The sequence below is a fragment of the Miniopterus schreibersii genome (assembly GCF_964146895.1).
Source record: "Miniopterus schreibersii genome assembly, chromosome: X".
Classification (NCBI taxonomy): Eukaryota; Metazoa; Chordata; class Mammalia; order Chiroptera; family Miniopteridae; genus Miniopterus; species Miniopterus schreibersii.
The window spans coordinates 103,814,921-103,842,587 of record NC_138104.1 but is presented as its reverse complement, the minus strand read 5'-3'; the positions used below and the strand labels follow the sequence as shown (position 1 = coordinate 103,842,587).

Here is a 27,667-nt window from a genome sequence, read left to right as displayed (position 1 = left end):
CCTTCAGGCTTGCTGGTCACAGGTCACAGGCCTGAGGGGCACCAGCTCTCCCCACGCTGCTCTTGTCAGTTCTTTTGGCAGTTCAGAGCTTGTCTCCTGAAGGGAAAACAACTCTTGACTCGAGTGGGAGTCAGCCAGGGGCCCATTTCATCCCTCGGTTGGGGTTTCGGGAGGCAGCGTGCCGGCCAAGGTGTCAATTTGGTGGTGTCGGGCCACAAGATTCAGCGTGGCACAGATGAACTCGCGTGCGTTCCTGTAGGCGCGTAAATGCAGGGTTACGTGTGTAACGTGGAAGGCAGAAGTGGGTTATTGGTAATGAAAGGGCTAAGTGCCCTGGATTCTGCCCAGGTGCCCCTTCTGGGACACAGGAGGAGCCGAGGCTGGGCAGCAGGTCTGTGTCCCTGCGTGGATATTTCCTTCCCAGAGCGGGGGGGCGGGCGTGGGCTTTGCTCCCACAGGCGAGTTCCACCTCAGTGCCAGCATGGGTCTCCAAGCCCACCCTGTCCAAGGCACCCTGCAGACAGAAGTCCTTCGTCATGATCACATCAAACGTGAGTCTGGATACCCAAAGGCACCGAGACTTGACCAGCCAGTTGTGGCTGATGTTACCGTCCGTTGCTGTGAGGTGGTGGGTGTTTGTAAAATAGCGGTGCCCAGTTTATTGATGGGGGTCGGTGGATGCTGGAGTTGAAGGTTTTTAGAGGGAGGAGAGGAAACCGTTGGAGTGTCGCTGGACTGTGAAGGGAAAGGCCGGGGAGTCGTGTGTCAGCGGTTAGGAGTTCGGTTTTAGTTTCTGCACAGGCCCAAGGCCTGAGGTGAAGGAGGTCCCGGAGCCTTCCCCCGTCGAGCAGGACACTGGAACCGGGGTTGCCCCTGGCGGACCGTGTTGTCAGGGGCCCGGTGTGACTGCCCGTCTTTAATTCGCAGCTGCACGGCTGCTTGGCTGTGTGCTCTGTAAGCCACTCATCGCAGTTCCCCGCCTGTTTGATAAGATTCCGGTGGGTCTCATGCGTGCCTAGCTTGTGTTTGAAACCTAACTTCCCAGGCCGGGTTGGCGTTTTCTTCAGCTCTTCCACGGGGCTCCCTTGTGTCAGCTTGTTTCCAACTGGATGCAGCATCCTCGGCCTCTAGAGGGACAGACGAACCTGTCCTCACTCAGGGTCCCCCTGGGGCCTGGAGCCTGGGTCAGGGACCGGTCTCTGTGCTTGCCATCGGGCATGATTGGGGGTGGGTAGGGGGTGGAGACAAACCTAGCTGACAAGGGGCCTGGGAGGAATTGAGTGTGATATTTGCGTTCTGCTCTGAAACCTTCACCAAGCCTGGAGGGACGTTTCTCCTGAAGACTTGGGCGGGGCCCTGGACTGGGGCAGTGCAGTGCCCTAGATGGGGCTGGGACAGCTGAGTCCCAGGCCAGGGAGTAGTATCCTGGGTGCAGTACTGGCCCTTGGCCACAAGGGGGCGGGTCTTCCAGGAGCATGTGTGCTGGCCTTCTGGCTGGGTAAGAGGTGACAGGTGGGCCGGGCCCCAGTGGCCCGAGGCCCGGCTTTCTCCTTTCACAGCTTGGGGCTGGCCTTATGAACGGAACAGAACTCTGGCCTTGACTGGGAGTCAGGCAAAATATTCTGAGTCGTCCCGAGTTAGGTTTCACTGGGGACAAACCTGTCCTCTCTGAAGGATCCAGGGGCGCCTGGGCTCTTGTGTAATATTTTGAGATGCCCTGGCATTCCACTTTGTGGCTTGGGGCGGGGGTCCCACCTTTTTAACTACCTTAGTGCAAGACAGGGTGTGGGGCCTGGATGGCTGGCTGTTTGGCTGGCTGGCTGGCTGGCTGACAGGCAGACAAGGGGTCAGGGAGGTGATGGGGCTTGAAATGCTGGTTCTGCTCTGAAGCACCCACTGAACCTGGAGCAGAGTTTCTCTGGGGACGTCGCAGGAGGGACAAGGCCAGGGCCCTTGCAGTGAAGCCCCCTAGGTGGCCCTGCTGCACCTGTTAACCCCCAGGCCTGGGAAATCACGGCTGGGTGCAGTTTCCCTCCTTGGCCACAAGAGGGCGACAGCTGCCAGGAAACCGTGTCCCATCCTGCTTCCTGGTCAATAGGTCACAGGCCTGAGGGGCACCCGTTCTCCCCGAGCTGCCCTTGTCAGGGCCTCTGGCAGCTCAGAGCTTGTCTCCTGAAGGGAAAACAACTCTTGCCTCGAGTGGGCCTCAGCCAGGGGCCCATTTTAGCCCTCGGTTGGAGTTTCAGGAGGCAGTGTACTGGCAAAAGTGTGGCCGACAAAGGTGTCAGTTTGGTGGTGTTGGGCCAGGAGTTTCAGCTGCGGCACAGATGAACGGGCGTGCGTTCCTGTAGGTGCATAAATGCAGGGCTACGTGTGTAACGTGGAAGGCAGAAGTGGGTTATGGGTATCAAACGGGCTAAGTGCCCTGGGCTTCTGCGCAAGGTGCCCTGTCTGGGACACGGGAGGAGTACAGGCTGGGCAGCAGGTCTGTGTCCCTGAGTGGATATGGCCTCCGGGGCGCTAGGGGGGCAATCCTGGGCTTTGCTCCCACAGGCGAGTTCTACCCCGGTGCCCCCGGGGGTCTCCCAACGCAGCCTGTCCAAGGCATCCTGCAGACAGAAGTCCTCGCTCGTGATCACATCATCGTGAGTCTGGAGACCAAAACACACAGAGACTTGAGCACCAGTTGTGGCTGATCTTACCGTCCGTTGCTGCACGGTATGGTGGGTGAATGTGAAACAGCGGGTGCCCGGTGCATTGATGGGGGTCGGTGGATGCTGGAGTTGAAGGTTTTTAGAGGGAGGAGAGGAAACCGTTGCGTGTCCCTGGAGTGTGACGGGAAAGGCCAGGGAGTCGTGTGTGAGCGGTTACGAGTTGGGTTTTAGTTTCTGCACAGGCCCAAGGCCTGAACTGAAGGGGCTCCTGGAGCCTTCCCCCCTCAAGGAGGCCACGGGACCCGGGGCTGCCCTTCTCGGACGGCGTTGTCATGGGCCGGGTGTGACTGCCCTTCTTTAATTCGAAGCCACAGGGCTGCTTGGCGGTGTGCTCTCTAAGCCACTCACCGTCGTTCCGTGCTGTGTGGGTAGCTTCTGGTGTGTCTCATGTGTGCCTAGCCCGTGTCCGAAAACTAACTTCCCAGGAGGGTTTGGCGTTTTCTTAAGCTCTTCCACACGGCTGCCTTGTGTCAGCTGGTTTCCAAGTGGGTGCAGCTTCCTCGGCCTCTAGAGGGAAAACAAACGAGCCTGTCCTCTCTCAAGATAACCCTGGGGCCTGGACGGGGCCCCGTCTCTGTGCTTGCCATGGGCATGATTTGGGGTGGGTGGGGGGTGGAGACACAGCTAAGTGACAGGGGATTTGGGGAGGAACTGAGTGTGATGTGTGGGTTCTGCTCTGAAGTCTCCACCTAGCCTGGAGGGACGTTCCTCCTGATGACTTGGGCGGGGCCCTGGACTGGGGCAGTGCAGTGCCCTAGATGGGGCTGGACAGCTGTGAGTCCCAGGCCAGGGAGCAGTGTCCTGGGGTGCAGTACTGGCCCTTGGCCACAAGGGGGCGGGGGCTTCCAGGAGCATGTGTGCTGGCCTTCTGGCTGGGTAAGAGGTGACAGGTGGCCTGGGCCCCTGTGGCCTGTGCCGGGCTTTCTGCTTTGGACACCCTGGTCGGGGCCTCCTTTGACACGTCGGGGCTGGCCTTATCAATGGAAGAGAACTCTGGCCTTGACTGGGAGTGAGGCAAACGATTCTGAATCGTCCCGACTTAGGTTTCACTGGGGACAAACCTGTCCTCTCAGAAGGACCCAGGGGCCCCTGAGCTCTTCTGTAATATTTCCAGATGCCCAGGCATTCCATTTTGTGGCCTGGGGCGGGGGTCCCACATCTGTTCCTACCTTAGTGCAAGGCGGGCCATGGGGCCTGGCTGGCTGGCTGGCTGGCTGGCTGGCTGGCTGGCTGGCTGGCTGACAAAGGGGCAAGGGGTCAGGGAGGTGATTGGGCTTCATATGCTGGTTCTACTCTGAAGCACCCAGTGAACCTGGAGGAGCACTTTCTCCTGGGGACATCGCAGGAGGGACAAGGCCAGGGCCCTTGCAGTGAAGCGCCCTAGGTGGGCCTGGGGCACCTGTTAACCCCCTGGCCTGGGAAATCACGGCTGGGTGCAGTTTCCCACGGTGGCCACAAGAGCGCGACGGCTGCCAGCATATCGTTTCCAGTCCAGCTTGCTGTTCAATAGGTCACAGGCCTGAGGGGCGCCAGTTCTCCCCGCGCTGCACTTGTCAGGGCCTCTGGCAGCTCAGACTTGTCTCCTGAAGGGAAAACAACTCTTGCCTCGAGTGGGCCTCAGGAAGGGCCCATTTCATCGTCAGTTGGGGTTGCAGGAGGCAGCGTGCCAGCGAAGGTGTGGCCAGCGAAGGTGTGGCCAGCTGGCTTCTTGTCAGTTTGGTGGTGTTAGGCCAGGAGGTTGAGCTGCGGCACAGATGAACGGGAGTGGGTTCCTGTTGGCGGGTAAATGCACACGTACGTGTTGACATGGAAGGCAGAAATGGGTTATGGTTATCGAAAGGGCTACGTGCCCTGGGCTTTTGCACAGGGTGTCCCGTCTGGGACACGGGAGGAGCCCAGGCTCAGGAGCAGGTCTGTGTCCCTGAGTGGATATGGCCTCCAGGGGGTGTGGGGGGTGGGGGTGCGGTTTGCTCCCACAGGTGAGTTCCACCTCAGTGCCAGCGTGGGTCTCCCAGCTCACCCTGTCCAAGGCACCCTACAGACAGAAATCCTTGCTCGTGATCACATCAAATGTGAGTCTGGATACCCAAAGGCCCCAAGACTTGAGCAGCAAGTTGTGCCAGATGTTACCGTCTGTTGCTGCGACATGGTGGGTGTTTGTGAAACAGCAGCTCCCCGGTGCATCGATGGGGCTCAGTGGATGCCGCAGATGAAGGTTTTTAGAGGGAGGAGAGGAAACCGTTGCAGTGTCACTGGACTGTGAAGGGAAAGGCCGGGGAGTCGTTTGTGAGCAGTTACAAGTTCAGTTTTAGTTTCTAAACACTCCCAAGGCCTGAACAGAAGGGGGTCCCGGAGCCTTCCCCCCTCAAGCAGGCCACGGGAGCCAGAGGCTGCCGCTCTTGGACTGTGTTGTCTGGGGCCCGGTGTGACTGCCCTTCTTTAATCCGCAGCCACACGGCTGCTTGGCCATGTGCTCTCTAAGCCACTCACCGCTGTGCTCGGGCCGTTTGATAAGCTTCCGGTGTGTCTCATGGGTGCCTGGCCCATGTCGGAAACCTAACTTCCCAGGAGGGTTTGGCGTTTTCTTAAGCTCTTCCACGGGGCTCCCTTGTGTCAGCTTTTTTCTAAATGGATGCGCCTTCCTCCGCCTCCTGGAGGGAGAAAACGGACCTGTCCTCTCTCAGGGTCCCCGTGGGACCTGGGACAGGGCCCCGTCTCTGTGCTTGCCATCCAGCATGATTGGGGGAGGTGGGGGGTGGAGACACACCTAGCTGACAAGGGGCCTGGGGAGGAGCTGAGTGTGGTGTGTGTGTTCTGCTCTGAAGCGTCCGCGGAGCCTGGAAGTACGTTTCTCCTGAGGACTTGGAGGGGCCCTGGACTCGGGCAGTGCAGTGCCCTAGATGGGGCTGGACAGCTGTGAGTCCCAGGCCAGGGAGCAGTGTCCTGGGGTGCAGTACTGGCCCTTGGCCACAATGGGGCGGGGCTTCCAGGAGCATGTGTGCTGGCCTTCTGGCTGGGTAAGAGGTGACAGCTGGCCCGGCTTCCTGCTTTCGCCGCCCGAATCGGGGCCTCCTTTGACAGCTCGGGCCTGGCCCTATCAACCGAAGAGAACTCTGGCCTTGACTGGGAGTTAGGAAAACGTTTGTGAATCGTCCCGAGTTCAGTTTCACTGGGAACAAACCTGTCCTCTAGGAAGGACCCAGGGTCGCCAGAGCTCTCTGTAATATTTCTAGGTCCCAGGCATTCCATTTTGTGGCTTGGGGTGGAGGTCCCACATCTGTAACTACCTTAGTGCAAGGCAGGCCATCTGGCCTAGCTGGCTGACAGACAAGGGGTCAGGGAGGTGATTGGGCTTGAAATGGTGGTTCTGCTCTGAAGCAGCCAGTGAACCTGGAGGAGCAATTTCTCTGGGGACGTCGCAGGAGGGAGAAGGCCAGGGTCCTTGCAGCCCAGTGCCCTGGGAGTGCCCGGGACACTTGTTAACCCCCAGGCCTGGGAAATCATGGCTGGGGTGCAGTTTCCCTCCTTGCCCACTACAGGGCGACGGCTGCCAGGAAATCATGTCCCTTCAGGCTTGCTGGTCAATAGGTCACAGGCCTGAGGGCCACCAGTTCTCCCCGAGCTGCCCTTGTCAGGGCCTCTGGCCGCTCAGAGCTTGTCTCCTGAAGGGAAAACAACTCTTGCCTCGAGTGGGCCTCAGCCAGGGGCCCATTTCATCCCTCGGTTGGGGTTGCAGGAGGCAGCGTGTCAGCGAAGGTGTGGCCGGCAAAGGTGTCAGTTTGTTGGTGTTGGGCCACAAGGTCCAGCTGCAACACAGATGAACAGGCGTGTGTTCCTGTAAGCGGGTAAATGCACGCGTATGTGTGTAACATGCAAGGGAGAAGTGGGTTATGGGTATCGAAAGGGCTAAGTGCCCTGTGCCTCTGCCTAGGGTGCCCCGCCTGGGACGCGGGAGGAGCCCAGGCTGGGCAGCAGGTCCGTGTCCCTGAGTGGATATGGCCTCTGGGGGGCGGAGGGGCGGCCATGGGCTTTGCTCCCACAGGCGAGTTCTATCCCGGTGCCCCCGGGGGTCTCCCAACGCAGCCTGTCCAAGGCACCCTGCAGAGAAAAGTCCTTCCTCATGATCACATCATCGTGAGTCTGGAGACCCAAACACACAGAGACTTGAGCAGCCAGTTGTGGCTGATCTTACCGTCCGTTGCTGCGAGGTGGTGGGTGAATGTGAAACAGCGGGTGCCTGGTGCATTGATGGGGTCGGTGGATGCTGGAGTTGAAGGTTTTTAGAGGGACGAGAGGAAACCGTTGCGTGTCCCTGGAGTGTGAAGGGAAAGGCCGGGGAATGGGGTTTGTGAGCGGTTACGAGTTGGGTTTTAGTTTCTGCACAGGCCCAAGGCCTGAACTGAAGGGGGTCCCGGAGCCTTCCCCCCTCAAGCAGGCCATGGGAGCCAGAGGCTGCCGCTCTTGGACTGTGTTGTCTGGGGCCCGGTGTGACTGCCCTTCTTTAATTCGAAGCCACAAGGCTGCTTGGCAGTGTGCTCTCTAAGCCACTCACCGCCGTTCCGGGCTCTGTGAGTAGCTTCTGGTGTGTCTCATGTGTGCCTAGCCCGTGTCGGAAACCTAACTTCCCAGGCGGGGTTGGCGTTTTCTTAAGCTCTTCCACACAGCTGCCTTGTGTCAGCTGGATTCCAAGTGGATGCAGCATCCTGGGCCTCCTGGAGGGAGAAAACGAACCTGTCCTCTCTCAGGGTCTCATGCGCCTGGGACAGGGCCCCGTCTCTGTGCTTGCCATGGGCATGATTGGGGGTGGGTGGGGGGTGGAGACACCCCTAGCTGACAGGGGACCTGGGGAGGAACTGAGTGTGATGTGTGTGTTCTGTTCTGAAGCGTCCGCGGAGCCTGGAAGTACGTTTCTCCTGAGGACTTGGGCGGGGCCCTGGACTGGGGCAGTGCAGTGCCCTAGATGGGGCTGGACAGCTGTGAGTCCCAGGCCAGGGAGCAGTGTCCTGGGGTGCAGTACTGGCCCTTGGCCACACGGGGGCGGGGCTTCCAGGAGCATGTGTGCTGGCCTTCTGGCTGGGTAAGAGGTGACGGGTGGGCCGGGCCCCTGTGGCCTGTGCCCGGCTTTCTGCTTTGGCCGCCCGGGTCGGGGCCTCCTTTGACAGCTCGGGGCTGGCCTTATCAACGGAAGAGAACTCTGGCCTTGACTGGGAGTGAGGCAAACGATTCTGAATCGTCCCAAGTTAGGTTTCACTGGGGACGAACCTGTCCTCTCTGAAGGACCCAGGTGCGCCTGGGCTCTTGGGTAATATTTCCAGATGCCAGGCTTTCCATTTTGTGGTGTGGGGGGGTCCCATATCTGTACCTACCTTAGTGGAAGGCGGGGCGTGAGGCCTGGCTGGCTGGCTGGCTGACAGACAAGGGGTCAGGGAGGTGATTGGGCTTGATATGCTGGTTCTGCTCTGAAGCTCCCAGTGAACCTGGAGGAGCACTTTCTCCTGGGGACGTCGAAGGAAGGGCAAGGCCAACGCACTGGCAGCCCAGAGCCCTAGGTGGGCCTGGAGCACCAGTTAACCAGCAGGCTGGGAAATCACTGCTGGGGTGCATTTTCCCACCGTGGCCACAAGAGGGCGACAGCTGCCAGGAAAATGCTTCCCATCCGGCTTCCTGGTCAATAGGTCAGAGACCTGAGGGGCGCCAGTTCTCCCTGCGCTGCCCTTGTCAGGGCCTCTGGCAGCTCAGACTTGTCTCCTGAAGGGAAAACAACTCTTGCCTCGAGTGGGCCTCAACCAGGGGCCCATTTCATCCCTTCGCTGGGGTTGCAGGAGGCAGCGTGAGGGCCAAGGTGTGGCCTGCTGGCCTTTTGTCAGTTTGGTGGTGTTAGGCCACGAGGTTGAGCTGCAACACAGATGAACATGCATGCATTTGTGTACACGTGTAAATGCACGCGTACGTTTGTTGCATGGAAGGCAGAAGTGGGTTATTGGTAATGAAAGGGCTAAGTACCCTGCGATTCTGCACAGGGTGCCCCGTCTAGGACACGGGAGGAGCCCAGACTGTGCAGCAGGTCTGTGTCTCTGAGTGGATTAGGCCTCCGTGGGGCTGGCCCGGGGTGTGGGGGCCGCCGTGGGATGTGCTCCCACAGGCGAGTTTCCACCTCAGTCCCAGCGTGGGCCTCTCAGCGCGGCCTGTCCGAGGCACCCTGCAGACAGAAGTCCTTGCTCGTGATCACATCATCGTGACTCTGGATACCCAAAGGCCCCGAGACTTGAACAGCCAGTTGTGGCTGATCTTACCGTCCGTTCCTGGGAGGTGGTGGGTGTTTTTGAAACAGCGGTGCCCGGTGCATTGATGGGGGTCGGTGGATGCTGGAGTTGAAGGTTTTTAGAGGGACGAGAGGAAACCGTTCCTGTGTCCCTGGAGTGTGAAGGGAAAGGCCGGGGAATGGGGTTTGTGAGTGGTTACGAATTCGGTTTCAGTTTCTGAACAGGCCCAAGGCCTGAACTGAAGGGGGTCCCGGAGCCTTCCCCCCTCGAGTAGGCCATGGGGGCTGCCCCTCTCAGACCGTGTTGTCTGGGGCCCGGTGTGACTGCCCTTCTTTAATTCGCAGCCACACGGCTGCTTGGCTGTGTGATCTCTAAGCCACTCACCGCCATTCCGGGCTGTGTGTGTAGCTGTCGGTGAGTCTCATGCGTGCCTAGCCTGTTTCCGAAACCTAACTTCCCAGGCGGGGTTGGCGTTTTCTTAAGCTCTTCCACAGGGCTGCCTTTTGTCAGCTGGTTTCCAACTGGATGCATCATCCAGGGACGCCTGGAGGGAGAAAACGAACCTGTCCACTTTCAGGTTCCCTGTGCGGCCTGGGCCGGTTCCCCGTCTCTGTGCTTGCCATCGGCATGATTGGGGGTCGGTGGGGGGTGGAGATACACCTACCTGACAGGGGGCCTAGGGAGGAACTGAGTGTGATGTGTGGGTTCTGCTCTGAAGCATCTGCCAAGCCTGGAGGGACGTTTCTCTTGAGGACTTGGGAGGGGCCCTCGACTCCGGCAGTGCAGTGTCCTATAAGGCGCTGGACAGCTGTGAGTCCCAGGAGCATGTGTGCTGGCCTTCTGGCTGGGTAAGAGGTGACAGGTGGGCAGGGAGCCCTGTGGCCCGTGGCCCGGCTTTCTGCTTTGGCCGCCAGGGTAGGGGCCTTCTTTGACAGCTCGGGGCTGTCTTTATCGACTGAAGAGAACTCTGGCCTTGACTGGAAGTCATGCAAACATTTGTGAATCGTCCCGACTTAGGTTTCACTGGGGACAAACCTGTCCTCTCGGAAGGACCTAGGGGCGCCTGAGCTCTTGTGTAATATTTCCAGATGCTCAGGCATTACATTTTGTGGCTTGGGGCGGGGGTCCCACATCTGTACCTACCTTAGTGCAAGGCGGGGCATGGGACCTTGCTAGCTGGGTGGCTGGCTGGCTGACAAAAGACAAGGGGTCAGGGAGGTGATTCCGCTTGAAATGCTGGTTCTGCTCTGAAGCACCCAGTGAACCTGGAGGAGCACTTTCTCCTGGGGACGTCGCAGGAGGGACAAGGCCAGGGCCCATGCAGCGCAGCGCCCTAGGTGGGCCTGGGGCACCTGTTAACCCCCAGGCCTGGGAAATCGTGGCTGGGGTGCAGTTTCCCGCCCTGGCCACAGGAGGGCGACGGCTGCCAGGAAAACGTGTCCCATGGGGCTTGCTGGTAAATAGGCCAGAGTTCTGATGGGCCCCCAGAATTGCGATGGGGTCAGGGGTAGAAAAATACCTGTGGATTTAAGTCAAAGTGACTTGAGGAGAGTAGCAAGATCTGGGTCTGGTCTCCTTCGGGAAAATGTCCCTGGAGTCAGTTGGTCATATATGTTTGTTCTTCCTCTAGACAAGCAGATGCCCAGTGTCCGGAAGACAGTCCTGGAGCGCAGTTGGACTTGCAGCACCTCGCCCACGTGTCTGAACTGTTTCACGCCCCGGAAACTGGAGAGGTGCCCCAGGAGGGCCGTGGCAGAGCGTGTACCCTACCTCAGGATTATAGATACTCAGAGGTGCACACGCCTATAGACCCACTGCCGCCAGTGTGCCCAGGATCACCAGCCCAGAGCGGCCTCTTGGCCCAGCCCACTCGGGGGCAGGACCCTCGGTCTGTGAATGCCACTCTGTTCGCCAAGAGACCTGCCCCGCAGAGGCCGCCACCACCCAAGCGAGAGCCCAGGCATTTTAGGGGATCAGCCAGTGCCACCGCCACGGGCACACCTGCGGCTATACACCTGGGTGCACCTGTGGGTACATATGTGACCAATCACCTGGGTTCGCCTGGCAGGCCGCTTCCCCAGCCGTCTCCCGCAGCCCTGGAGGTGTGCGTGGATCGCCTGTCCCTGTCCCGCAGCCCCTGTGCCTTGGCGGAGAAGCTTACCGGCGCGCAGCCCACAGACGGCCCGGAGGCCCCCGGGGAGCACGGCAGGCAGCATGTAGATGAGCCCCCAGCTTGTCCTACGCGGGAAGCACTGCTCCCTTCCACGTTCCGGCCCCAGCAGACATCCGCAATGGAGACCTCTCGCTCCCCTTCTCCTCAGTTCGCCCCCCAGAAGCTCACGGACAAACCTCCGCTGCTCATCCAGGAGGACAGCTCAACACGGTATGGGTCGGGACGGTGGCCTCGCGCATTCTCCCTCTTCCACTAGCTCCCTTCGGCGCACAGGAGGTTTTCGGTGTGTCCCCTGAGAGCGGTGCGGCGACCCCCGCCCCAAACCTCCCCCGCACCTCGTGCTGCCGTCTCCCTGCGCTGTTCTTACTCTGCTCGGCGTCCTCCCTGCGTGGCGTGTCTCCCGGCGACGTGTGTCCTCCCCGCGCGGCGTGTCTCCCCGGCGACGTGCGTCCTCCCCGCGTGGCGTGTCCCCCGGCGTCGTGCGTCACCCCCGCGCGACGTGTGTTCTCCTCGCGCGGCGTGTCTCCCGGCGACGTGCGTCATCCCCGCGCGACGTGTGTTCTCGCGCGGCGTGTCTCCCGGCGACGTGCGTCATCCCCGCGCGACGTGTGTTCTCCTCGCGCGGCGTGTCTCCCGGCGACGTGCGTCATCCCCGCGCGACGTGTGTTCTCCTCGCGCGGCGTGTCTCCCGGCGACGTGCGTCATCTCCGCGCGGCGTATCTCCCCGGCGGCGTGCGTCCTCCCCGCGCGGCGTGTCTCCCCGGCGGCGTGCGTCCTCCCCGGGCGGTGTCTCCCGGCGGCGTGCGTCCTCCCCGGGCGGTGTCTCCCCCCTGCACCGCGTGTCTCCCGGCGGCGTGCGTCCTCCCCGGGCGGTGTCTCCCCCCTGCACCGCGTGTCTCCCGGCGGCGTGCGTCCTCCCCGGGCGGTGTCTCCCCCCTGCACCGCGTGTCTCCCCGGCGGCGTGCGTCCTCCCCGGGCGGTGTCTCCCCCCTGCGCCGCGTGTCTCCCCGGCGGCGTGCGTCCTCCCCGGGCGGTGTCTCCCCCCTGCGCCGCGTGTCTCCCGGCGGCGTGCGTCCTCCCCGGGCGGTGTCTCCCCCCTGCGCCGCGTGTCTCCCGGCGGCGTGCGTCCTCCCCGGGCGGTGTCTCCCCCCTGCACCGCGTGTCTCCCCGGCGGCGTGCGTCCTCCCCGGGCGGTGTCTCCCCCCTGCACCGCGTGTCTCCCGGCGGCGTGCGTCCTCCCCGGGCGGTGTCTCCCCCCTGCACCGCGTGTCTCCCCGGCGGCGTGCGTCCTCCCCGGGCGGTGTCTCCCCCCTGCACCGCGTGTCTCCCGGCGGCGTGCGTCCTCCCCGCCCAGCGCATGACTGGTGCCTTGTTCCACTCCCGACGTTGACTGAGAGTCGGTCCTGGGGGACAGCGTGGAGGGAAGCCGAGCTCCGGTGGATTTCTAACTTGTTGGGGAGCCGCCCCGCCCCACAGAGATGTGACGAGGTGGTAGACCGTCCCCGGTCCCCTTGTCCAAGCTCCAAACGCTTACGTGCAACAGGCGCGGGCAGGTACGGACCAGGGCTGCGTTCTCGCCCGAGCGCGAGGCCGCGCGGCCAGGTGGTGTTTCTCACACTAGCCGGCGTTGCCGTGCTCTCTTTCGGTGAGATCTTTTCACGGGGGAAGGGAGGGCGCGCACACCGTGTGAGGACGCCGGGCCCCGCTGGCCGCATTCCCTGGTGCGGGGTCAGCATCTCCGGCAGCGGGTGTGGCGCCCGCCCGTGGAGTCGCCCCTAGATGTGGGCGGGGGGCCTGGCCCGCCGAGAGCTCCGACCGCGAGCTTGCGCCCCTCCTGCCTGAGTGCCTGTGAGGAACTGAGAGCCGGAAGAAGCGGGTAGTCTTCATCTGGCAGCGGCCATGCCCGATGCCATCCTGTGTTTCCGAGGGCGACGTGGCAGCCACAGCTTCGTGCTCGGGGTCGCTCACAATGCAGGTGTCGCTTAAACAGCCTCTCAGTCGCCCTCTGATGGTGGCAGCGGGTGACTTACCTGCAGGGAGCTGCACTCTGGGAGCACCTGAGACCGTAGGGGCACCAGGGCCTTTCTTTTGTATATTATATGGGTTTTTGTAGATTTTAGGGAGAGGGAGAGAGGGATGGAAATGTTGATGAGAGCCAGCCTGGATCTGCTGCCTCCTGCACATCCCCGACTGGAAATCAAGCCTGCCACCCAGGCGTGTGCGCTGACCGGGAATGGAGCCATCCAACTTTCAGTGCATGAGAGGATGCTCAACCAACTGAGCCACACCAGCTGCCCCCCCCCCGGGGGGGGGGGGCCTTTTGATTAGGAATTGATGAGGTCTGCCCGCAGTGAGGTCTAATCCGCTGTGCTTTCTCCTCATTTTGAAGTAAAAGTTTATTTAACTCCTTTGGGAAGTCTGCACAGTTTCAATGCTTAAAAATGACCAGGGAGGGACGCTGTTTTGGAAAGTTATGTCAACTTGTCCTTTATTTCTTTTCCTAATGCTTCTCCCTTCATTGGAAACCACATTTCTGCACAAACGTGGGAAAATACTGGCTGACTTAAGTCAGTAACCGGTGGTCATGGTTGGCAAGTGTGGAACGAACAGAATGTAGAGAGGTTCTTGTTTGTAGCTGCTTGGATAAGATGCCAGAATTTTCCCTCAAAAGTTTAGCCCATCTAAGTGCTGTTTTCTACATAGTTAGCCTCTTATTTATTTTTTAAAATAAGTTTTTATTGATTTTAGAGAGAGATAGAAACATCAATGAGAAATATCAATTGGCTGCCTCCTGCTTTCCCCCGACTGGAAATCAAGCCCGCAACCTGGGCATGTGCCCTGAGCAGGAATCGAACCAGCGACATCCTGGTGCACGGGGCGATGCTCAACCACTGAGCCACACCAGCCAGGCATGCATACTTAGCCTTTTAAAATCTGCTCACGAGGCGGCGTTGTGGGGACCGTGTACGAACACTTGGATTAAACACACTTGCTCTTCCTTGTTCCACTGCAGGAGAACAGAATGTCCACTGATTTCATTTCAGCCTGCACACTGTACCCTATGAATGGGGAGAGCGCCTTCTGCTCTCCTAGCCACCGGTTAAAGGTGGAACAGCATTTAATCTGGAGCACACAGCATCCCTTGTGCCCCGTAAAGCTCGCTTTGTTAGGGTCACATTGCAGAGGTGAAGTTAAAGCCACTGAGTTAGAAATGAGTTCAGAGTTCAGATTGTGACTTTGGATTTTTTTTTTATTCCTTCCTGGGCACCAGTAGGTGGCTGTTTCCCCAATACGTCCTGTGAAAATACTTGGAACACATTTTGTCCTGGTGGCCCCCCTCTGCAGGGTCCCCAATGAGGTGCGGCCAAGGGCAGCAGCTGGCATTTGGGGTGCCTGGGATGCAGCCCCGTTCTGTTCACCTGGTGGTTTTTATCCATTTTCTCTCTCTTTTCTGTGGGTGTTCCCGTGCCTGTCCAACCTCTTGTACCAAGGAACTTTTTTTTTTTTTTTTTTTTAAGGAAAAGTGTGTGCTTAGTGAGTCAGTTCAGATAACAGAGAAGCAGGTGTCCTGAGTTTGCAGCCAGGCCCTCACCTCCCTGGTATGACAGCCGTGTGAAGGGTGGCCTGAGTGCTGGGTGGGGAATGCAGGTACAGGGTGACACCAGCCCGTCTCTCGTCGCAGGTGGGAGTTGGGCCTGGGCGTGCCTTGCCTCTCAGCTCACGGCTCTCCTCTTTGCAGGATCGAGCGGGTGATCGACAATACCACGGTGAAGATGGTGCCCATCAAGATCGTGCACGCGGAGAGCCAGCCCGAGAGGGAGAGCCGCCAGGGCCTGGTCCGCACCGCCGAGCTGCCCGCTCTGCCCAGTGGGCTGGAGAGAGACCAGATCAAGACACTGAGCACCTCGGAGCAGTCCTACTCCCGCTTCTGTCTGTACAACCGCCCGGGCACTGAGCCTGAGCCCCGGGCCGTGCCTCCTTCCATCCCCCGTCCCCCAAGCACCCCCGATGGCCCAGCTTCCCCACCTGCTCTCAGCTACGTGAAGGCCCGGGAGAGGACGGCTGAGGATCTGAAGTCAGAGGAGCTGGCGAGGGAGATTGTGGGCAAGGACAGGTCCCTGGCGGACATCCTGGATCCCAGCGTGAAGATGAGGACCACCATGGACCTGATGGAGGGCATCTTCCCCAAGGACGAGCACTTGCTGGAGGAGGCTCAGCAGCGCAGGAAGCTGCTGCCCAAGATCCCCTCTCCCAGGACCACGGAGGACAAGTGAGTGCTTGCCGCCCAGGCTCTGTTTGCTCTTTGTGGTTCTGCTGGTGTCTCTTAGACTTAAAAGGGCGAGGGGGCATGTGTGTTCATGTATTTTGTTGCTGTTTAATACTCACTGACGATATTTTTTCCATTGATTTTTAGAGAGAGTGGGTCAGGGGGTTGGGAGAAATATCACTGAGAGAGAGAGACACATCGATTGGCTGCCTCCTGCAGCTGCCCCGACCAGGACCCAGGGATTGAACCTGCAACCCAGGTAACCTCCCTTGACCAGGAATGGAACCTGTGATCGTTTAGTTCAAGGGCTGGGGCTCTAACCACTGAGCAACACCGGCCAGGGCGTGTTTGTGTATTTTCATGATTGCTTTTGTGGGGACGGGTTTCCATAAGGACTGCCCCTGGTACTCAGCAGTTTTGGGCTGTTTGTGGCCCTCCCCAAAGAGAGACTGAGGCATTTCGGATAGCATTCCTGAGGGTGATGACTGCGGGGCTTGGCAGAGATGTGAAAATCCTGCTGCTTCTGGGACCTCTCGGCTTGAGGGCAGTGTGGGTTTCAGGGATGCCTGCGAGCTCCTTTCTCCAGTACACTGGCTCTCAGTAGGGCCGTTGTTTCCTCCGGGGACAGTGAGCAGTATCCAGATACAGTTTTGGTTGTCACAAATGGGAGAGGTGCTGCTGGCATCTGGTGGGTGGAAACCAGGGATTCTGCTAATCATCCCACTGTGCACAGTATGCCCCAGTAAAGACTGATCTCTGCTCAGTGTCACTAGTGCTGAGGTGGAGACACTAGTGATGAGAGGAGTGGAGGCTCATACATAAGTATGCATGCTTCTTAAAGGGAGATACAGCTCTGGCTGGTTTGGCTCAGTGGTTAGAGCGTTGGCCCTCAGACTGAAGGGTCCCGGGATTGATTCCGGCCCTGCAGGCTAGATCCACTGCCCTGGTCAGGGTGTGTGCAGGAGGCAACCAATCGATGTGTCTCTGTCACATGGATGTCATGGATGTTTCTCTCTGTCTCTCTCTTCCTGTCTCCCACTCTCTCTGAAAAGCAATGGAAAAAATATCCTCAGGTGAGGATTAAAATACACACACACACACACACACAGAGCTATATACATATCTGAGTGAATGAAATCATTCTGATCGGCTTTGCAAAGACTCCTCTTCGGCCCATGTCATCCTGTCACCTGCCTGCGCAGGTGCCTCTGGTTCTGTCTTTTGCTGATGTGCCGTGTCCATGAGCATTCTTACCGACAGCAGGCTGCAGTGCCAGGGCAGAGCTGCTGACAGGAGAAATAGGGTGTGGCAAGGACCAGAGCAAGAGGGAGCAAATGTGGCTGGGGGTAGGGGGGTGCAGGGTGCCTCTCTTATAATAAAACTTTTCTTTATGGATTGATTTGAGAGAGAGAGAAACATCGATTTGTTGTTCCACTTATTCATACACTGATTGGTTGATTTTTGTATGTGCCCTGACTGGGGATCAAACCTGCAACCTTGGGGGGGGGCTCTAACCACTCCGCCACCCAGCCAGGGTGAGGGTACCTCTCTCACAGACAGCAGCACTCACATCGTCCTCATGCATCTTGGAGGCTATTGGAGAAAACCATCTGTCTGTCCTCTTCCGGCCCAGGCAGAAATGTTTATACGTCATTGTTTATTGACTTTTCCAGCCCCCCCACACACACTTTAAAAAAAATTTTTTTTTTTATTGATTTTAGAGAGAGGAAGAGAGAGGGCGAGAGAGAGAGAAACACTGATGAGAGAGAAACGTCAATTGGTTGCCTCTTGCACACCCCCTGCTGGGTACCGAGCTGGCAACCTGGGCATGTGCCCTAACCAGGAATGGAACCATGACCTCCTGGTGCATGGGATGGTGCTCAACCAACTGAGCCACACCGGCCGGGCCGAAGTTCCTCCTTCTTAGAAAGCACATGCCTTAGACTTTACTAGCATCCATTTGGCAAGGTATTTGTAGTCCTAATCTTGTCACCTACCTTTCCCTCCGTTTGCTGCCTGTCTCCCTGGCTGGCGTCCTCCCATGAGCGCCATGGTTCATCACAGCCCGGGTTGCTGAGCTGATGGTATGTCTGTGTGAATAATCACAGCTGATTGCAGTCCTGACGTTTTTACCCAGGAGGGAGGAGCCCAGCGTGCCTGCAGCCGTGTCCCTGGCCACCAACTCCGCGTACTACAGCACGTCGGCCCCCAAGGCAGAGCTGCTGATCAAGATGAAGGACCTGCAGGAGCAGCAGGAGCCCGAGGAGGACTCCGGGAGTGACCTGGACCACGACCTGTCCGTGAAGAAGGTAGAGAAGCCGAGATTCCATGTGGCGGTACACTCGGGGGTGGGCAAGGGGCACACATCGGCACCCCTGCAGGGGCCCTGCACCACGTGTCGGGGGCACTTGTGCTTGGCTGTCATGCAGGACAGTGACATTTGGGGCAATCATATTAAACCCTGTGGTTAAGTGTCCACTGTTGTCTTTTTTTTTAGCTTTTTATTGATTTGAGAGAGAGAGGAAGGGAGAGGGAGAGAAAGATGGAAACATCAGTGGCAGAGAAATATTAATCAGCTGCCTCCTACACACCCCCTACTGGGGATGGAGCCTGCAACCCGGACATGCGCCCTGGCGGGGAATCGAGCTGAGGACAACTTGGTTCATGACTTGACACTCGACTACTGAGCACACTGGCCAGGGCAGGTTTATTTTATTTCTAAATTAAATGCCAGTGCTTTAACCAGGAGTCATTATCCTTCCCCTGGTCTTATAAATGCTCTATTATTGGGTGATGCAAAATAAACTTGTGCATGGTCCAGCTGAATTCTATTTGTGGAGGCCCCTCGGCAGGCTAGCGGCCAGGTTCCGCGCTCCAGTTTCGCGCCCCTAACGCGTGTTTGTGTGCCACCCTGTGCCCCGCAGCAGGAGCTCATCGACAGCATCAGCCGCAAGCTGCAGGTGCTGCGGGAGGCTCGGGAGAGCCTGTTAGAGGACATCCAGGCCAACAGCGCCCTTGGCGATGAGGTGGAGGCCGTCGCCAAAGATGTCTGCAAGCCCAATGAGTTTGACAAGTTCCGCATGTTCATTGGGGACCTGGACAAGGTGGTGAACCTCCTGCTGTCTCTGTCGGGGCGCCTGGCCCGGGTGGAGAATGCCCTCAACAACCTGGATGACAACACTTCTCCTGGTGATCGGGTATGTATGAGGCATCTGAGCTGGAAATCGGGTGGGGGGACCCACGGGAAGGTTTTCCTTGGGGTATTGAGTGCATTGAAGCCTCGCAGAGCAGCCTGTGCACCTCGTGGTGCAGGATGCTGTTGAGATGTGGAGGGCGCTCTCGTCTTTAATTGAGGGATAGCGTGTCCTCGTGGGTGCCGGGCTACACCGCCCTCCCACCCTCCCTAGGGATCCATCACAAAGAGGAGGAGCGGACGGGCTGTTACTTCCCTAACTGTGTGTGGCCGAGGTGGCTTCACCACGTCATCCCAGCCCTACGTCCAGTGCCTCTCGGTGGCCAGGTCCCCTGCACAGCCAGTGTGGGATGAGAACCTGTGTGTCAGGCCTGGGGAAGCCTGGGTTTTCAGAGGCAGACGTGCTAACCCGTTACGAGGTGCGGAGGCAGATTGTGGAAGACGTCCCTCCTGTTCCCGGGTAGAAAATGAACTCGCAGACACAGGAAGCCCTCCCCCCGGTCTCTGCAGCATTTTGTTGTTAATTCTCATCCAAGGATATTTTTTCCATTGATTTTTAGAGAGAGTGGAAGAGAGAGAGAGAGAGAGAAACATCGATGTGAGAGAGACATCGATTGGCTGGCTGCCTCCCACACACTCCCAAACCAGGGCCAGAGATCGAATCTGCAACCCAAGCCTGTGCCCTTGACCAGGAAGCGAAACCTCGACCTCATGGTGTGTGAGGTGACGCTCTAAGCACCGAGCCACGGCAGCCAGGGCAGTCCTTGGCATGTTTTGAGCATCCCAGAATTCTGTGGCTTTTAGTCTCTCGACCACACGTGTGGCCATCATGATTACTTCTTAAGTTAGCCGGTCAAGGCCCATGGGAGGCACTGGAGGGGGGGAGAGGCCCATGAGCACCTATGGGAGGGGGAGGGCTGGGGCCCGCCACAGCCATGAGGTTTCTCTGGCCACATTTTCAGGATTCTCTGATGCCCGTCAATGCTCCATCGCTCCGGCCCCCAGACTTGTGGTGTTTCTGGGGCGTCGGCCAAGCTGCTCCCTTTGCCGTAGTCTTCACCAGGCTCGTCTCTCTCACCTCCCCCGCTCCCTCTCCCTCTCTCCAGCAATCACTGCTTGAGAAGCAGCGGGTCCTCATTCAGCAGCACGAGGACGCCAAGGAGCTGAAGGAGAACCTGGACCGCCGGGAGCGCGTGGTGTTTGACATCCTGGCCAGCTACCTGAGCGACGAGAGCCTGGCAGACTACGAGTACTTCGTAAAGATGAAGTCGGCCCTCATCATCGAGCAGCGGGAGCTGGAGGACAAGATACACCTCGGCGAGGAGCAGCTCAAGTGCCTGGTGGACAGCCTGCAGCCCGAGCGGGGCAAGTGAGTGAGCACTCCCGGCGGGGACGCAGGCCAGGCCTGTGAGCACCGGTCCCCAGGGTGCGCGGAGCCCCGGCCTGCGATGGTGTCCTGTAGCAAGAGCCCTCCTAGAACAACGTGGCTGTTAGAGAAGCAATAACTTGTGTTCGTTTGGGATGATGCATTGAAGTTGCTGGTTTTCCCTTTGCGTGCCGAGCAGAGTGGCTCCCATGGAGCGTTTTCCTTTACGAGGATCCACATGTGGCATGGGCTCTGGTGGCTGGTGAGTTTCTGCAGTGGAGACCGTGGGCGCGGTCCCGTGCTGTGTGCAAGGGCCCCTTGGCAGTGGTCGCTCTGCCCTTCCTCCGTCTTCCGTTGCTGAGCCAGCCGCTCGGGCAGCAACTGAGCGGGAGACCCTGCGCACGTCTTCTCGTGATTCCTGAGGGGCGTGGGCTGCCGTGCTTTATCTGTGTCCATCCAGAGGTGTTAACGTTCGTTGTCTCCTCCATGTAATGTGCTCTCATCTTGTGCAAAACACGCATGATGATGATAATTTATTAACATACTACTTTCCAAGTGGTTAAAAACCAACTGTGAAATGCATAGCCTGTGTGTTGGGCTCACTCATTCTAAAACCGCCACGTGAATTGCGCGCATGCTCTGAAACCCATGCACAAAGCGAATGGCTTTGGTCCGTCTCGCCCGGCCGCGTGGGCCAGGTGTGCTCCTGTAGCGGGAAATGGCTTGGTTAGACATGTGTCCGGTAGTTCTGTGCTTGCTAGAGATTTGTTCCCCGAGGTCAGTGGGATCGTTCTTAAATTACCTTCTCCCCAGAACATTTATGTTGTGTGCATTTGGTCACTAATGGTAACTGGCTACTTTTCTCTTTTTGCCCCTTTCAATCGTCGGCGTGACGCGAAGGCCCCATTTCATGTCCCGTGAGACCTGCCTCCACTGTTTCGGGGTTCCCTATACCTTTGCCACAGAGTTGGCCGACTCTGGGCCCTTTATGTTGGTTAACATTGTGAGCTTCTAAAGAGAGTCTGTTCATTTAAAAACACACACACACAAACAGTGTCATGGTGTCAATTTGCAGTTGACAAATGTCACAGGCTGGGAGAAAATACTTACAAATCACATATGTGACAAAAGATCATCTTCGGAATATATAAAGAACTCTGTAAAACCCAACCGTAAGAAAACAAACGGCCCCGTTGAAATGTGGGCAAGAGATTTCACCAAAGAGGACTTGTGGGAGGCGAACAAGCGCAGGAGAAAGCTGGTCAGCCGCCAGTGGCCTGGGGGTAACCCTATTTTTACCTAAATCACTGTAGAGCCGTTATTTCGTCTCGGATGCTATCTGATGAAATGCGTGGTTGATTGGGGGAGATCCCCTTGGGTGAGTTCATGTCAAGGTGACATGTGGACATTTGTTTGATGGAGGGATATTTTAATCCGCTTTTCCCCTTACTCCTGTAAAGAACTCTTCCAGCAGGTGGGGAGACGTCTCTGGCAGCAGTGACCTGCTGCCTAACCAGCCACACACGCACACCAGTGTCGTGGGACCTCTGTCCATGCTTGCTGAGCCAGGGCAGCCCGCCGGACTCCGTGCCGTGTCGCGACGTCGCCATGCTGCGTAGGTGGGTGCACACGGCAGGCTCCACTCGTGCAGGCAGTGAATGCTCTTTTTGGCAACTGAACCACACCGGAAGGATAAATGCCTTTGCAGAAATTTTCCTTCCTGTGCGTTAAGCTGTCTTGACTTGGAAGAGCCACCGCTTGCTGTGAAAACTGGCCACGTCGGAGAAGGTCACGCCGGCTGCTCACGGAGCTCCTTGTCCTCCCTCAGGGGACAACCACAGTCATTTCCTTGTGTTCGGTTTTTAATTTAGAAAACGCTTTTATCTGTGACCCTTCCCCCTTCCCGTACAGTGTTGTGACCGTCGTGATGATGTGTGTGTAAAATGTGACTAATAGAATGTGCGTCTGTTCTTCAAGGACTCTCTTATATGTGGCAATATGTAATGCAAGTCCCCTTGTGGCAAGGCCTCTGTGACCACACTGTCCTGTCCATTCCCCCGTTTGCCTCTCCAATGTCTGGTTATCGGGACCCAAAGATTGCAGCGAGTCCGCGTACGTACTGTGTCTATGGTGACATTGCCGCAGGTGAAGCAGTCTGGTGCTGTGTCCTGCGTGCCTCGGTGGTGGCTGGCTCGGAGCCCGCGCGCGCAGCCCGGGTGTTGCCTGCAGCTCACTGTGGAAACGTGGACAGACTTGTGCTCGACGCTGACCTCTTACCTCTCCACACATCACCCTGCCTGACTCTGACGAAATAAATAGTGTCTTTGAGTGCGTGGAGCATGTCTTTAATTTACCTACATGATCACAGCTCTTTGTGCGGAAAATATCCTCACGCGAGGATACTTTCTCCATCGGTTTTTAGAGGGCGTGTGGACGGGGCAGAGAGACAAACATCCGTGTGAGAGACACATCAGATGGTTGCCTCCTGCGGCGCGAGATGGAGCCCGTGACCCTTTGATGCAGCCTGATGGTCTACCGCTGAGCCACACCGGCCAGGGCTATTACAACTCTTTTTAAACACTCAGAATGCCCTCACCGTACGTCTGGTCCCTAAGCTGTGCGTGAGTTGCGGGATTGCTAATTCGTGTGTTTGCCAGTCTCGACGGGGCCCCTCGGTGAGCAGGCGGGCAGAGCGGGACGTGGGTTAGGTCGGTTACCTGTTACCGCAGTCATGCGGCATGACCGTAGCTATAACACCGCCGTGGGTCCAGTGAGAAGTGCGTCCAAGCTCAAAACCTCCCAAATCGGGTCTCCCGGCCCAACCCAAGGTTCAAGGGGTGGGATGTACTGCACCTCGGTGGGAGGAGCCGGAGCCCTCCGGCCCTGTGGCCCAGTGTGGCTGCAGGGAGCAGTGTTGGGGCCATCCAGAGGCTCCATCCTGCACCCCAAGGCGTGGCTCTGACGTGTCCTGCCCCTACGCCAAATTCCTGGAGCCAAGTAGCCTGCGTCTGGAGTGGCTTAGCCTCTCGGAGCCTCCTCTCCTCCTCCGTATTGGAGAAGAGCTGTTGTGAGCTCAGCTGGGCTCATACTGTCCTGTGCTCAGGACCTGGTTGGGGAGGTGTGAGTGTGCGCCCCCGAGTTTTTCTCACTGTAGCCTGGCCCTGGGGGAACCGCCTTCCCTGCTATGGAGCAGGCCTGAGGGAGCCGAAGGCTAGCAATGGAGAGGGAGGGACTCTTTTTTATAAAAGTTACTCAAAATTACGTGGAAGAGCGAATATTTAGAATGGGGAAAAGTTCATGCAAATTACATATTTTAAAAAGTGGACAGATTCCTATGCACACGTTTTAGTGTTATTTTTGGCTTCTGCCAAGTCACCACACCTAATCATTCCTTCCCTCTATCCCCTCTCCCCATCTCTCCCTCTTTCACTCCCCTCTTTCACCCCTCCCTCCTTCCTTCCCTCTCCTCCCTCCCCTCACCCCTCCCTCCCTTCTCTCCTCCCCTCTCACCCCTCCCTTCTCTGCTCCCTCCCTCTCCTCTCCCTCCCCCCTTCCTTCCCTCTCCTCCCTCCCCTCACCCCTCCCTCCCTTCTTCCTTCCCTCTCCTCCCTCCCTCCCCTCACCCCTCCCTCCTTCCCTCTCCTCCCTCCCTCCTTCCTTCCCTCTCCTCCCTCCTTCCTTCCCTCTCCTCCCTCCCTCCCTCCTTCCTTCCCTCTCCTCCCTCCCCTCACCCCTCCCTCCCTTCTTCCTTCCCTGTCCTGCCTCCCTCCCCTCACCCCTCCCTCCCTTCTCTGCTCCCTCCCTCTCCTCTCCCTCCCTCCTTCCTTCCCTCTCCTCCCTCCCCTCACCCCTCCCTCCCTTCTTCCTTCCCTCTCCTGCCTCCCTCCCCTCACCCCTCCCTCCCTTCTCTGCTCCCTCCCTCTCTCTCCCCTCCCTCCCTCCTTCCTTCCTCTCCCTCCCTTCCTCCCCTCCCTCCCCTTTCTCCCTCCAACTCCCTCTTTTTGTTTTTTAACAAACAAGGTTATATAATCACATATTTTTGAAACCTACTTTTTAACAATATTGGAAACTTTCCCCCTTATTTAATCTCCAACATCGTGTTGAATTTCTCTGTAATATTTCATTATAAAGATATAAAATGGCTTACTGGATGTGTTCTCTAAACGGGGTTTTCAGGATTTTTTGGTACATATCTCCATTTGCTTGGAATAAATTCCTTATCATAGAAACTGTAAGCAAAGGATCCCAGTGGGACTTTGACTCGTATATAAAATACAGTCCTGAGTGCTGGCTGGCTGCCCCCCCCCGCCCATGTGCCTTTTTGGCAGCCCTACTTTTATTTTTTATCCTTACCTGGGGATATTTTTTCCATTGCTTTACAGAGAGAGTGGGAGGAAGAGAGAGAAACATTGACATGAGAGAGACACCAATTGATTGCCTCCTGCTCATGCCCCGACCGGGGTGGAGCCTGCAACTGAGGTGGGTGCCCTTGGCTGGAATCGAACCCAGGACCCGTCAGTGTGCGGGCCCATGCGCTAACCGCCGCGCCAAACCAGCCCGGGCAGCCAGCCTCACTTCTTACAGCAGCCCTGTCTGCGCTCCCCGCCTCAGGCCAGTTTCTCACAGTGAGGGTCAGCCTGCATCTTGCATCGACCCCGCTCATGGACGCCGCGTCCGAGCATGCTCAAGTGCAAGGCCGATCCCGCACGGAAAGGGCGTTTCCCTAAGGTGTTGGCTGTCGCTGGTCTTTCATAGCTAAACCTGGCTGCTTCTGCGACACCTGCAGGGGTATGTTGTCATCGCTCTTTTACACTGTCCTTGCCTGCAGGTGGTATGTTAGAGGCCACTTCTGGGGGCAGGGGAGAGAGTGTTTAGGAGGCGAGGCTGGAGTCCCGCAGGGCGCGGGCGCGGGCGCGGGCGCGGGCTTGGGCGGTCGGTTAGTGCACACAGCCTGCCCTGGGAAGCTGGGGGAGGGGGCACGGCGGAGAAAAGGCGGCCACATTTTGGTCGTCAACAGAAAACGTACTGTTGTGTTCAGGACCTAGCAACAGAACCCTGGCGGTGAGGACAAAGGGGCTGGAATGCGGTGACCCGTTGGAAGGCTGAGGAGGGCCTCGGAGTCGGGCGCCAGGCCCACTGCGTGGCTGAGCTGAGCCGGCCCAGAGGACCGTCCAGGGCATCTGCGCGCGTCCGCAGGGCTGCCCGGCCAGCTGGCTGCTGTCCGGAGACGCCTGCTCCGTCGGGAGACGTCCCTGGTTAGGGGCTCGGCCTTCTTTGTTGTGTCTGTTTCATTTGTTTGGTTAGTTTTGGGGTTCTTTATTAATCCTCACCTGAGAATACTTTTTCTATTGCTTTTGGGACGGAGGGAGGGAGGGAGGGAGGGAGGGAGGGAGGGAGGGAGGGAGGGAAGGAGGGACAGCAGAGAGAGAAAGAGAGACATCAATGTGAGAGAGACGCATAGATTGCTTGCCTCCCACACATGCCCTGGCCCAGGCCGGGGATCGAACCTGCAACCCAGGTACGTGCCCTTGACCAGGCATCGAACCCTCGAGCCTTCTGGGCGAGGGCAGAGACTCTAACCACGGAGCCACACTGCCCAGGGCTGTAGCCAACCTTAATTATGCCTTCCGGCAAATGTCCAGAGAAGTGCCATTGCCTGTTCATAAGTTTGTACAATTTTTTAAAATCAATTTGAGAAAGAGGAAGAGGGAGAGAGGGGGGGGGGAGAGACTGATTTATGTTCTGCCCGCTTATTTGCAGTTGTCGGCTGCTGCTTGCGTGCGCCCTGACCGGCAGCCTCGCTGTATCGGAGGGTGCTCTGGGCACCCAGCGACCTGCCCAGGGGGAAAGTCGCTACATTTTGAGGCTCTCGGCGAACATTGCCAAAGTACCCTTCGCCTGCAGAGCCTGAGGGTCAAGTGTCCCCGTTCTCCAGTGTGACGCTTCCCTCCCAAACCCCGCACCCGCACCCCCGGGGGGCCACCCTCGCTGTGCCCTCTGTTGGTCTGTAGTTCCCCTGGGCACGCGGCCACCATGAGCCTGCTCGTCTACAGCCACAAAAACCAAGTAATGAGTTTCGCCATCACCACCGTGGGGTGGATCTTCTCCATGACATCCATGGGCCTGGCGGAGTGGCGGCTGTGGTACGTGGACAACAGCTCCGCCTTCCCCACCGGGCTGGCCACCGTGGGGATGTGGAAAGTCTGCACGTACCACCACGCCAACTACTACAAGACCCACATGAAGTGTCACCGTTACGCCTACAGCGACGCCTACCTGCCTCTCGATATCCGCGTGGCGCAGAACCTCCTGCTGGCCTCCAGCATCCTGGGGCTCCTGGGGAAGGTGCTCATCGTCCTGGGCCTGGGCAACGTGTACCTGGGGCACCTTCAGAAGAATGCCACCTGGACCCTCTTCATTGCCTCGGGCGCCCTCAACATAACAGCCGGGGTGGCGCTGGCGGTCACGGTCATCTGGAACTACCACGCGGTGATGAGCAGGGAGGGCATAGACTTCCCGGCCGCCTTCAACATCCCCTTCAGGCCCGACCGCCAGGAGCCGGGCAGCGCCGTGCCGGTGGCCGTCCTGGCGGCCTTCATGATGGTGCTGAGCGGGCTGCTCTCCCTGTCCTACCAGCTGCCCCCCGACAGCCAGGTGTACCCGGAGGCCGCGGAGGCGTGAGGTTCCGAGGACGCCGCACGGTGGCGAAGGCCGTTTTGAGCAGAAAGTGGCCATTTCCTCCTGTGTCCAAATTTGGCTCATTGTTTAACTTCCATTAAAAATAAAAACCCAAAAAGTTCAATTGCCCCACCTGTCTTCCTGAGTCTGGATTTTAATTACTGTTGTGTAAATCATCGATACTATACACCTACTGTATGCAAATTAGACTTTCTGGGATTCTCACATCTCCCTCTTCAACTTCCACCAAAAATAACTATTTCCTGTGGCGTGGTCGGAACATCTGTCCATCATATAAAATTTCCCCAAATGTGCAAACGTAGAATAGTATAAGGAATCCCCCATCTCCATTACCACGCTCAGCAGTTGTCGCAATTCTGCCATATTTGCTTTCCCTCTCCCTTCTTCCCTTCTAACCTATTTTTCTTTCTCAGAAGGACTCCAAAGCAAACCCCAGACATCATGTTCCTCCATCCCTATGCACGTCAACATTAGCCTCTTAAAAAAATGGACATTTCCACCCGGCCGGTGTGGCTCAGCGGTTGAGCATCGACCTATGAACCAGGAGATCACGGTTCGATTCCCGGTCAGGGCTCATGCCCGGGTTGTGGGCTGGATCCCCAGCAGGGGGCGTGCAGGAGGCGGCCCATCAATGACTCTCCCATCACTGATGTCTCTCTCTCTCTCTCTCCCTTCCTCTCTCTGAAATCAATAAAAACATACTTAGAAAAAATAAAATAAAAAATGGACATTTCCTTGCATGACCATATTATACCTTAAAAATTAACAACTATTTCTTGTTATCAGATACTTATCAGAATTTTTAAATGCCTCAAAAAGTAGTTCTACAGGTTGGTTTTTTTCACACAAGGGGCTCACTCTGCCTCTTATGTCTGAATTTAAACCAGTCCCCCTGCCACATCCCCTTTGCCCTTTTTGTAAAAAAAAAGATTTTGATTTACTGAAGAGAGTCAATTGTCCTGTCGTTAAACTTGTTACTACCTCTTGAGCCT

General features: G+C 57.8%; 2 protein-coding genes across 3 annotated transcripts in view; both read left to right on the top strand.

The window, feature by feature from the left end:
* Window positions 1-22,307, top strand: part of SHROOM2 (shroom family member 2) — a 99,846-nt gene extending 77,539 nt beyond the window's left edge. The window contains exons 6-10 of the mRNA XM_081126657.1: window positions 10,608-11,360; window positions 14,890-15,420; window positions 17,555-17,726; window positions 18,342-18,614; window positions 19,717-22,307. Coding sequence (XP_080982783.1) covers window positions 10,608-11,360; window positions 14,890-15,420; window positions 17,555-17,726; window positions 18,342-18,614; window positions 19,717-19,983 — 1,996 coding nt within the window. The 3' untranslated portion in view covers window positions 19,984-22,307. The remainder of the gene's footprint in view (window positions 1-10,607; window positions 11,361-14,889; window positions 15,421-17,554; window positions 17,727-18,341; window positions 18,615-19,716) is intronic.
* A 2,280-nt stretch (window positions 22,308-24,587) lies between these two features.
* CLDN34 (claudin 34) lies at window positions 24,588-26,784 on the top strand. Of its 2 annotated transcripts, none has more exons than XM_081126655.1 (3): window positions 24,588-24,764; window positions 25,015-25,275; window positions 25,737-26,784. In XM_081126655.1, the coding sequence occupies exon 3, from the start codon at window positions 26,010-26,012 to the stop codon at window positions 26,655-26,657; it is 648 nt and encodes a 215-aa protein (XP_080982781.1). In that variant the 5' UTR covers window positions 24,588-24,764; window positions 25,015-25,275; window positions 25,737-26,009; the 3' UTR covers window positions 26,658-26,784. The 2 variants fall into 2 exon arrangements, with proteins under 2 accessions (XP_080982781.1, XP_080982782.1); XM_081126656.1 differs by having other exon boundaries at window positions 24,596-24,764; window positions 25,015-25,231; window positions 25,737-26,783.
* The last annotated feature ends 883 nt before the right edge of the window (window positions 26,785-27,667 follow it).